General features: G+C 46.1%; 1 protein-coding gene across 1 annotated transcript in view; it reads right to left on the bottom strand.

Moving 5' to 3' along the window:
* LOC115316623 (proteasome adapter and scaffold protein ECM29) overlaps positions 1-12,074 on the bottom strand; it is a 100,360-nt gene that overhangs the window by 23,384 nt on the left and 64,902 nt on the right. The window contains exons 33-36 of the mRNA XM_040221482.2: positions 11,832-11,988; positions 6,178-6,269; positions 1,461-1,527; positions 117-245 (exon numbers count right to left, since the gene is read on the bottom strand). Coding sequence (XP_040077416.1) covers positions 117-245; positions 1,461-1,527; positions 6,178-6,269; positions 11,832-11,988 — 445 coding nt within the window. The remainder of the gene's footprint in view (positions 1-116; positions 246-1,460; positions 1,528-6,177; positions 6,270-11,831; positions 11,989-12,074) is intronic.

The following is a 12,074-nucleotide window of genomic DNA, read 5'->3' as shown; positions in this document are numbered from 1 at the left end:
AGCAATCAAGCCATCGGGTAAGCGGTGCAGGGGCTACTAGATGGCGCACATTTTTGAAAAGGGTCTATTCTTCAATTCAAATGAAGAAAACTGCCTCGTCGGCACACGATACTTGCCCAGGGGCTTGGCGTGCTTGGCGAAAAATGCCAGCGGTAAAGCGGCCGTGGCGTGGGCACGCAGTACGTCGGGGGCGTGCCTGGCCACGGACTGCATCGTGTGGGCACAGGCCCACTGGACTGCTTCGTCTGCTCCCACCAACGAGGAGCCCAGGCAGAAAGGGAGGGAGGAGGCATAGTCACAAACTCTGTTCCTTACACACCATGCAATCGCACAGATTGGCAACAGTGTGCATTTCAGGAGTCTCTACGACGCTGCTCCCAGTGTGCCTAGACTAAAAAAACATCTATGGAGGGCGACCCTCAGTCGAGATAGATAAAAAGAGAAATTTCCCCCTTTCCCAACAGCCACGAACAAGCGAGCCAAATCGCAAAGACAAGCCATTGGGTGCCCCAGCGTGGTCCACGTGCCACTCGCGACTTTTCTCGTCTGCGAAGTTTGTATGAAAAAATTAACAAACATGCTTTGCATCACCAAAAATATTTTGCAATTCGGACATGTGACAGCCAAGATGGTATCACACTGCAAAAGATGCGCAACTAAGAAGCGGCCCTGCACCATCTGACCGGATATGATGAACGTAACAAACGCACCAGGTGTAATGACATACAAGAGATTGCCGTAAAGCGCGAGACCCAACAATTTATGCGCCGTTAAAGTGTCCGACAGGACGAGAACAACAGGGCAACTCCTTCGGATGGCCGGCCTTTGTGCTCGTTGCCTTCTTTCGCGGTTGGGTTGTGCGTGCACGCTTGAATCTCGCAAAACGCCTAAAGCGTTCTCCGAGGTGGGAAGCTCACGTTGGATGCAGAATAACCGAAAGGCCTCCCTGCGGTTTTCATTCTGTCAGTTATTACAACTATGGTGCCTGGAGCACAGACGTAGGAAACGCACAAGTCGAAGACGACTTGTGCGTTTACTAGTCCGAAAAATTGATCCCTCGCTTTTCGCCCAATGACGTCGTAGAGGCGTCATGCTGTCGCCAGTCGCGATCCTAGCGGCGACACAGCGGCGGTGGTGGATGTGGCAGACGGTAAGCACACCAGTCAAAGACATGTTCCAGGCACCATAATAATAACAAATCTTCTTCAACAACATCTGCGCAGTGCCATCTCGAATTACTTGTAGCTTTCCCCAAATTAATTTTCAAAAGAAAATAAAGACATCTCTCAATGTAGCCGCCGGGCCGCTCCGTCGCCGAATCCTGATGCTCGTGGTGTCTCGTTCCGTCTGCTCGCACCGACCGGTTTCTTTCTAATCGTTCCGGTAGGACCGCCAGTACGGCTGCTACGGTTTCTTTTCCTCGAAGCCCCGGAAATTGGGAGAACAGCGTAGCCACCCACCGTCAGTCTCCATGTACCAGGAACGAAGCTTGGCCATGAGCCTGTCGACGTCACTCTCCTTCGCCACCTGACAAACGAGGCAACAAAGACTTCGCTGGGCCACGAGCATCAAATGCGAGGTAAAGCTCCATTTTGAAATAAGAAACTTTACTTATGCAACACCGTCTGCAAAACTTTTAATTTTTAATGAATGCCACCTACCTTAATCCATCTTTCGATACAATCCCCTTCGACGAAAAAGTAATTGCGTGTAAAGGCCCGTTCGCAGTTACGTTTGCCTACTCCCGTGTTCTCGTGGTCTCTTGCAACGAGAGAACAGACTGGCACACTGGCACCGTCTATGAGCTGACCTTGCAACTGCATTTAACTAGATCCGATGTTTTGCGGTATTTGCGAGATAAAATATGCATACTATCACGAGAAATTGCTGTTTATAACATTGTCAAAAGTTTTTCCGAGCCAATAGGGTAAAGAATTATGTGCAAAAAGAAAATAGGAAATATGTGGAAATGCCAAGTGTTCCACAACTGCTCGATAGATGGCGTCACTCTCGTCGTAAGAGATCCCAGGAGGCACTCGATCGTAAGCGGTCGCAAGTGTGAGAGCCAGCCTTAATTAATTCGGCCCCAATGGGTGCCTGGTGTCTCCTTTGTAGACTAGAAATTTAGCCGGTGAGGTAGAATTGATGTTTAGTCAAGCGCCTTCATGACGGAGGCCTCTACTATGAAAATGCCCGTTTAACGAAGTAAAATAAAGTCCCGGCCAATATACCATGTGTTCAATGTGTATATCTGACTACTACAACAAATTCCTCAAATATTTCTTTCTAACAAAGCGATTGCGCGACCCCACAAAGCAAACATGACCGGTATTACAAGTTTTCTAGGTGAAAAGTAATCGATTATATAAGTAAATTGTCACTCGAAGCACAAAGAGAAATGATGTAACAGCGGCGACGCTTGACACTGCTGCCGCGCCGCCTCCTCCGCCCCCTCTACTGTCGCCGCACCGCATATTCTCGGTTTTGTGTCTAAATAATTTGTTAGAGTACAACCTTGTGTCTAGATGGCGCTACATGACTATTTTGCTGCATAGAAAGCCTGTACACAGCAACGTAGTCACGTAGCGCCATACAGACCCCACAATGTTGCACACTAACATATTATTTGGACAAAAAAAGCTAAAACACGCAGCACGGCAAATGCGGTGTTTTGCTCACGTTGTTGATTGAGCATGTGCAACACCGCTCCAAGATGAGTTTATCTTTTTTTCTACGATTCGTTCGGGCAATGTGTGCACTCTCTTATTTTGCATGTGTGTCAGTGCATCTGAAAGAACCCATGCAAACGAGAGTAAATAAAAAAAACTTTCAGACTTTCCACTTTGGTGAAGAAGGAAGACCAGCAAGGCTGTACTATGGTCAGACGACCTCAAGGACAACTTTTTGGACGACCTCAAGGACGAGGCCTAAGGACGAGGCCTAAGGACAACGCCTAGGACGACCTCAAAGACAATGTCTAGGACAACCTCAAGGATAACTTCTAAGACGACCTCAAGGACGCCGCCTAGAAGACGACCTCAGGGACGACATCTAGACGACCTTAGGGACGACGTCTAGGACGTCCCCAAGGACGACTTCTAGGACGATTTTGAAGACAACATCTAGGACGACCTCAAGAATGACTTCTAGGACGACCTCTAGGACAACCTCTCGGACGACATCAAAAATGACCTCAAGGACGACGTCTAGGACAACCCTCAAGGACAACTTCTAGAACAACCTCTCAGACAACCTAAAGGACGACCTCAAGGACGACCTCGAGCACGACATCTAGGACGATGCCTAGAGAAATTCAGCCTCTCCACTCCGGTGAAAACCAGAGTGGAAGGGCTGGAAAGGTTGTCACCGTCTATAAGCAAGGCCGGCAAGCCGATTATCTGGTTGCCGCCATCGCTCATAGATGGCAGTGGCTGTGCAGAGTTTTGTGTCGACATTTCTTTGCGGGGGACACGATCCTGGGGAAACTAGCCCTTAATGGCCCCGCTGTAAAGAAAAAAAGTATTTTCATGGACACTCAAAACTTTTTAGGGGCGAAGCTCCTTAGGGTCTAGCCTTGTCCGGCGTCCGTGCTCACATCGATTGCCATCCCATCTGTCTCCTTAAGAAAAGAAAAAATGTTTGTGCAGTCGACAGGATTCGAACCTGTGCGGAAAGACCCCAATGGATTTCTAGTCCATCGCTTTAACCACTCGACCACGACTGCGGGACGAGTACGGGGCTCCGAGATGTGGTAGTAACTGAAGAGCTAGGGATGTCATGGATGAAACGTTGCCTGTAGCCGCTCAACGTCTATACAGGAGAGGGCGCTGCGGTCAAATGTGTATATAATCGCGTTAAACTTTGCATGCATTGGCTAAATGTTTATAGACGAGAGGGCGCTGCGGTCAAATGCTCAAATGCGTATATAACCACGTTCCATACCACACATTCTCTTTCTGACATGGATGAAAACGAACGAAAAGCTCGGCATGCTGCAGCTCAGCGTCTACGCAGAAAGCAAGCTGCTCCGGAGACCAGGGCGTGAGAAGCTGCTGCAAAGCGTCAAAAACGCCAAGAGGACACGGAATTGAGAGCTCGCACCACCGGAGCTTCACCCCAATCAACATCATTCACCACGTGGAGATGCGGTCATTTTTATGTCTTGGCACTTGTTGGACTTTGTTAAAGAGGCATTTAACTGTACCCCTTGCACCCTTAAGTTGCCAGTGCGGTGGAAGCTACATGCCCTCTTGGACCAGGTATACGTCTATCCTTCGTCACGTGATCCCGCTCCTGCCCCTACCCACGCACAGAAAGCGGGGTCGTGTGATGAAAGAGAAGCGGTTGATTGGTCCGGTGAACACACAGCTACCACCACACTGTCAGCTTAGGGGTCTACAAAGTACAGCCCAAGATCTTGAATGTGCATCATGCAGGGGTGATCAGTAGATGATTGCACGCCAGTACAGTACTCATCCAGATTGAAAGGTGCGGAAATGAGGAGAACAGCGCGAGCTTTCGCTCCCAAGCTTGGAGCTGCCATGTGTTGGCCCGCCCAGGTACTGATCCCCCTCAACGTTAAGACATTTGTCATATTATAGCACATGCCTTTTTTTTTTTTTTCCTTCTCAATGAGAGTCTGCTGCCTGAGTATTAAGCCAGCCCATCTGATATTCAGCGTGAAAACAAGTTGCTCTACTGATATGCTTTGCGATCAATTAATAAAGTAATGACTTCGAAACTTCAGTGACAAATGTTATAAGATCAAAAGTTGCAAAGTGTCGGTTCTCCAGAATTTTTTTCGTTCACTGCCCCCAGACCGTCCGCATCTAGAAACGACCCACTTCTCCTCAACGTACCACGAGGGCCCCGTCGCCCATCATTCCACATTCGGACCTATTTCCACACCATTCCTTCGCTCGTACTGTTCAGTCCGTAAATTTCGCAAATTCGTCGAAGGACCCTTCACGGTCTGCATTGTCTGCCATTGGTCGTGTCTGAAAATCTCGTCGCAAAGTGAACTTCGGAGCCGGCGGACTGCACTACTGACTTGCACAAATACAAGGAACTTCAGAGCGCCATTCGGTTGTTAAAAAAATCCGAATAAATAAGTAAGTTGATGCAGTGCAATTAAACTTTGCACAAAGGTGTTTTTAGGCGGTACATTTATCGTACACAAATTTTGCGACTGTAGGTTTTCGAAAAACAAATGCAAGAAAAGAATACCTTGTCGTTTCCTTACAAGCGGGAAAAGAATGGAAGAAAACCCCGTCTGGTTGACGCTGCCAATCACAGATGGCACCACACACGCTCGCATACGCTGGACCAGCATTAGGATGTTAATCTCTAAGAAGTTTTAAAGCTTTTGCACCTTGTGGTGCCATTTGTTAGTAGCAGCCTCAACCCAAAGGTTTGCTTCTGTTTCCTTCGTACACACTGGAAATACCAAGTTTTTCTTTTCTCGAAATTTTACTCAGACACCTACCCAAAAATTATTCGAAAATAGGTCGACCCCTTTATAAGCAGACCTGTGCATCTACTTTCCTGCGGAACCCATGGAGACTAATCATCAAGACTTACAAAAGGAGACGGCAAATGGCAAAACAGAAATAATGTGTAATAAAAAAAAATGCAATCTACACAGATCTTATATCTGCGTTCCGACGTTATCGGCATCTCGTCATTTGTCGGGCCTCTTCTGTAAATCGCAACGATTGGCTCTTCTTGAGCGTTGCAGAGAAATACATGTGCAGGCGTTGTTTGTGAAGAGGTTGACCTATTTTCGAATAAATGCAGAACCCTACGCCGGCGAAATTTGAGCATGATAAAGGCTTCGCCGTAAGGCGACTTCATGCAAAGTTTGACTGCACTGCACTGATTGGTTTATTTAAACTGCTTTTTTAACAACTGAAAAGAATAGCGCTCTGGAACTGCCTGTAAAACGGCATGCATAAAATCTCCCCGTGACCTAGCACCTCAAATGTAGGTAACACTTTACACATATTTTCTTTTTTTTTTCTTTTTTTTTTTAAATAAATGTTGAGCTCACAAATTTGAGACGAGCCCCACATACCATCAAGCTTCCTTTGGCAGCTTTTTGCCTATGTGCTCCGTTGGCTTTGAGGCCATAAATAAAATGATTGATTGATTGATATTGTACTTGTTTCTGAAACCTACCTTGGCCAGGTTCCCCACTGCTGTGGCGCAACAGCGACGCACGGTGGCATTTCGGTCACTCAGCCCATGCACAAAGGCACGTAGGAGCTTTCCTGCAGCAAATGAACCACAAATGTTAAAAGTAGAAACTTGTGTCAGGCGAAACACCCCCCCCCCCCCCCCCCCATTTTGCATTATATACAATAACTGAATAAAATTTTCACAGCTCATAGTGCTTGATCTTTTTAAAGCACAGCTCTTAGGGGCCCGTTTCCAGCCTGAACGGCGTCGGCGTCGGCGTCGCCGTCAGCGCAACCGAGGGGGGGGGTGACCCCCCCCCCCCCAAGTCACGTCATCCCCAAGGTCACGTGACCCCCCCCCCCCAGGGTCACGTGACCCCCCAGGGTCACGTGACTACCCGCAGGTCACGTGACCCCCCTCAGTACCCTTCCCTACTCCTCCTCAAGAGCTGCGCTCCAATTCGGCGTTACAGGGATTTGTAAACGGCTTTCATTTTTTTTATAAACCTTGCATTGGTCTCGATATAGCTTGGTATGCTATGTTCTGGATGCAATGCACATGCGAAAAAAGCCGTATTCTTGCACACACATATAAGTCATGAAACACACTTAAAATAGTCTGGTAAATTAAACTAATTCTCCCCTTTTAAACCACTGAGTGCAATGAACAACAAAAATAATGTGCGTGAGACCTCATATCTTAAAATAGTTGCAAATTGCAAACAGCATTTTCAAAGGGCTAACAAAAGTTTCTTGAAGTTTTCATATTAAAATATATCTTCTAAACTTTGAAACTTGCAACCTACATATTTTAAAGCGTATGAATGGCAAACTGGGATGCGATAGAACAATTTTAAATGGGCACTAAGAAGGGTTCTGCAATCGTCTGTTCTTGGTCACAGCTAATTCTACAGGCCCTAAGCATCCCAAAAATCCAAAAATTGCAATCACACGACGCTAATTTTTTAATAAAAACATGATGAAAAGTCCGGACACACCCCCTTTTTTAACAGATTTTTCCGCTCAGGAAAGGCGGGGCATACTTCAGCAGCGGTGTCAGTGCGGTGACGATGGGCGCTCGTCGGCCAATCACAAAAGGCAGAAAGAGCCGGCCTGCGATTGGCCGACAAGTGCCCATCTTCCCCGCGCTGACACCGCTGCTGGGGGATGCCCCGCCTCTGCCGAGCGGAAAAACACGCTCAGAAAGGGGGTGTGTCCAGACCTTTTGTCACATTTTTAATAAGAAAATCGGTGTTGCGTGATTGTAATATTTTTTTTTTATTTTTAGGATACTTAGGGCCAGTAAAATCAGTTATGACCAAGAACAGACGAGCGCAGAACCATCTTTAGTGCCCCTTTAAGAACAAAAATTATTGTGCACAAGCTGCAAAGATGCCCCAAACTTAGAAAAAGAAAAATGTGTTTGTATATTGCTATGGATGTGTAGCAACACTGTTTTGTGAAGAGAAAAAGAATATTTTTTTTGTTTATCTTTTATGAGAAATTAGGCTACAGAAGAATGCGATTGAGAAGAGACGGCCGACCTCTCCGTGGTGCACAAAAAAGATGATGGCGGGCAACGTCATAACTTGAAGAAGAGTGCACAATTTGGAGAATCACAAACGCATATTTGACTAATTTTGCTATCATATTTGGTTCTAATTATTGTATACATAAAACATTAAGATGCAAAGGTAATAAAACACCCTAAAACACGAAATCACATTTTTTTCAAAACAATGCCGTGTTTAGGCTTGCATCTCCCTTAGTTCCTCGGTACTTTAAGTATGGCCAAAAGTTGACAACACAGAAAGGAGCGTGGCTTCACAAAGAAACCGATCAATCGAGAGCAGTTTCAGTCAATCTTAATGAACCCGTACGACAGACCGCAATTAAAAGAGACAAAAAACACTCTGTGCAAGCTAGCAATACCAACTGTTGGCCCAAGTAGCATATAAAAAGTGTTGGCAGTTAGCGATCGTCACGGTCAAAATATACGACTTCCCAATCCTTACAAGCTCACGAGATATTGTTTTGCTCAGTCACGGACTGTTTTAATACATCTGGGGGACAGGAAAGCGTTTCCCACAATTTCAGATAAAGTGTTGAACAACTGGCAACAATGATTTTAAGCACTAAGATTGTTTTTAGTCTATAGGTGGCGCAAGCTACCGCCCGTTATTAAGGGCACAGCCGATATTGTCCATCCGTCCATCCGATGTATTGTGTGTCGTTAATCTGAAGCGCAGCTTCTTTAGAGGCTTTAGAGCCAGCTGTATTCAATTCAACTAATTTTATTTATTCCCATATCACAAATGGGCGATAAGGGCGAGGAGAAAAGCTGAAGAAGTACAGACCGGCAAAGCCCTTTGCCCCCTACTGGCAGATCGGCCGACAGGAATAATACAAATTTGTAAGGCAAAAAAAAAAAACAAAAAAAAACACAAACAATTGGCGATATATAAATAAAACACTTGTCAGAAGGAGGAGAATATTTTGCGTATTGCTTTCTCATTTATCGTATACATACAGACATTTTATTTTTTTAAATTTTGTTAAGTTTGAAGAGTGTACTGAATCATCCAAAGCCAGTAATTAGTTCAAGGACGAGGCAGTCTCCAGAATCCGGCGCTGCGCACTCCATATATGATATATTTTATGCTTACTTTAAAAATTTGGTTCGATGAATGATTGAATTTATGGTAATGGATGCTGTGTATGTTCTAATAAACATGATTCACAATGTGCACAATACGACGCATTAACTACAACCTGAATTGCTTTCTTTTGCAATACAAACAATTTGTTCGGGTTGAAACTTGTCATAATTCCCCAAACTACCGTAATATCCCCAGTCATCGCCCACCCCCCAACCGCCTGAAGTTCGTTAAAAAAGTGGGGTGGGCCATGTCTCGGTGGGTGAGCACAAACACTTGAAAAAAAGCGGAAAAACCGCCTATTTTTCTCTGCGTATCTAGCGCTGATGCACAAAAGATACATCAAACTCAAAACTCGATTTAGTTTCATTGTTTTATAAAAAAAAAAATGCTCACGAAAGAATATTTTACTATAGCGAAGTCCGTTGCTTGCATACGCGCTAGAAACACCGCCGATCTGCATATAGCACGAACGTTTGTTCCGTGAAAGAATGTCACCATTATGTTCTCCTAGTTAGTAAAAAAAAAGAAAGAAAAGTCTACAAGAAAATAGAAAAACCGACCAGGCGCAACGAGCGAGCGAGCGAGCGGACCAAAGAAGCGACCAAGAGCAATGCTGGGAAAGCGTGAAAGCCGGCGGTCGCGTTGGCAAATACTTTGGCGTCGGGCCAAGTCGGGCGCCTTGTCAATTGCAAGCTCTAGCGCAACTTTCTTGTTTGGTGCGTACATACGTGCGTCCGTGCACGGCGGGCTATCAATGCACGGTTGGGACGCTCTGCAAACGTCTGTGTAGGGCGTTCCAGCAAAGCTTTATTTACGCGTTGGCTTTGCCTAAAATATTGCACAACCGCGGTCGCAACGGGCGGGAAGAAGGAGCGGGTTCGTGGTGACCTTACTTCGGCGGAGACAGACTTTGACCTAACACTCCGCGGTTACGTTAACAGACTCTTATTTTGTTATCTCCATCGTTTTCTTTTCGCACGGATACACGACCGGGGTCGCTCACGGAGGAAATGCGTAAACAAAAAGAAGTGTCTTTCCCTCCTTCGTTTTACTTTGTGACGGACGTCCTCCAACTGTAAGGTCCGCGGCCGCGTCATTCGGGTAGGATGAGTGTTCGCGGATCGCAGAGTCCGCGCTGGGGTATTTGAAGGGGTGGGCGATGACTTGGTGTTTTTTCGGAAATCGATATTGGCCCAAAAAATGGGGTGGGCGATGGCTCGGGGATGGGCGATGACTCGGGATATTACGGTAGATGACAATAGGATAAACGAGAATTGAATAATGCGTTATGAAACAGAAGTTTTACACTAGTAGGCCAGGCATGGCAATGCTTGTACAGAAAACCTACGGTATGATAGTGGAGACTCATTAATTCAAACTCCAGGAAGCCACAAATTCTGTTTGAATTATCAAAAGTTTGAATTATCAGACATGCATCTAAATATGATGCAAGATAAAATTGTGATTTGTCATGTGAATGGCTACAGATAGAAAGCAGATATTTGATGATTCCCTCTACATAAGCCTACTGACCAGAAGCAGGTAAGCAACACAAGAAACATTTGTGAAATGTATGACACAAGTTAATTTATCCCTCAAAAACTGTGTTTATTGTGGAGTGTCTGACAGCACATGAAAACTCAAAAGAAAGTTTGTTCATCAAGCCAAGAAGTTGTCTAATCAGCACCATTAAGCAGAGGACACACGAGCAATGAAAACGGGCATTGCGCGGCAGTCTTCATAGCAACCTGCGCGAACGCTGTGACGTGGACCTATGCCATGCCACTACGTCACAGCGTCCGCGCAGGTTGCTACGAAAATTTCTGCGTGGTGTCCGTTTTTATAGCTTATGGTGCCCTGCTTGAGCCCTGTGTAGTGCGCTCCACACCGAGCACTGGTGCACTGCGGAGAAGCAACACCCGCGGAAGCAAGCTCTGCGGGTGTTGCCTCTTTGCAGTGCACCGGTGCTCGGAAAGAAGCGCACTCGACGGGGCCGAAGTAACAAAAAGTATAAAATGCACGAAAACGCTGTTCGAATTAAGCGACTTATGAATACATTAAAAGCATAGCGGAACAACCAAAATTTTGAAATTTGCTTGAATTAACTAGAAGTACGAAATATCCGAGTTTAAATAATCGCGAGCCCACTGTATTCGCAATTTTAAGAGTAAAGTTTTCACCTTACTCTTAAGGCATACTGTGTTAAGTTAAAGAAAAGTCCAAGGTGTTGCTCCTGAGTATGGTGCCTGGAACGTGTCTCCAACTGGCGTGTTTGCTGCGTCCTCAAAAGTGGCGCCTCGATTTCTGTCTGATGACGTCGCACAAGTAACAAGCTGTCAACTGCTACAATCTGTTGCGGCAGACGTCTGTTCTGCTGCAGATCGCTCTCTAGCGGTCCATCGGAGCTTCAGCAGCCAGGAGTTGACACGCCACGACGATGGCGACGCTCACATTCTCTTGTGCTCTCTGCCAGAACTTCCACAACCAACAGCCAAGACTGCGACATCCGACAGCATGACACTTCGGCTTTTGCAACATCGTTTGTTGCAGCTTTGGGACCTCTTTTGATGCACGGGTGGAATAGGACGCTATTCCGCCCGTGCACCATTGCTTTGAGTTGTACTACACGGTTTGTTTTGTATTTTGAAAAAGTTAAGACCAATGCTGACGAATATATAAACTCTATACACTATACACTGTTCTCATTGCTGATGTGCTACTGTATCACCTTATATTTTTTTAATGTGTATTGTTTTCATATTCAACTGCTGAGCAGTGTAAATGGTTAATAGGCCCACGTCAGGCAGAGTCAATCTGCCTTTTGCCCTTTTACCTAGTATCTAAATAAAATCAATTCAATTCAATTCAAACCCAATTCAATTTAAATCAATTCTACACACCAGTCGGAGATACATTCCGGGCACAGTACTCCTGAGCAAAGTCTCCTCAAATGTGACCTTTGTAAGACTCCTGGAGAGAGCCGAGTAAGACCCACCTGCGTGAGGCTGCAGCTCCAGAGGGCACTGGTGGGTGAGTGCCACGGCCAGGTGGGCACAGCCCGCCCTCGTGCCCAGACCCACCGAACTCTTGGCTTGCTCCACCAGGCGGGGAACCAGGGCGGTCAGGACGGAAGCATCCACAAACTGGACGCACTGCGAGATGCGCAGAGCGGACACGGATTAACAGTCCATGATCAAGGAAGAGGCAGATGTCGGTAGGAAGAGTTAGTCTATAGAGC

The sequence above is a fragment of the Ixodes scapularis genome, unplaced genomic scaffold (assembly GCF_016920785.2).
Source record: "Ixodes scapularis isolate PalLabHiFi unplaced genomic scaffold, ASM1692078v2 PGA_scaffold12__126_contigs__length_90152505, whole genome shotgun sequence".
Classification (NCBI taxonomy): Eukaryota; Metazoa; Arthropoda; class Arachnida; order Ixodida; family Ixodidae; genus Ixodes; species Ixodes scapularis.
This window is presented reverse-complemented; position numbering and strand designations above follow the sequence as displayed.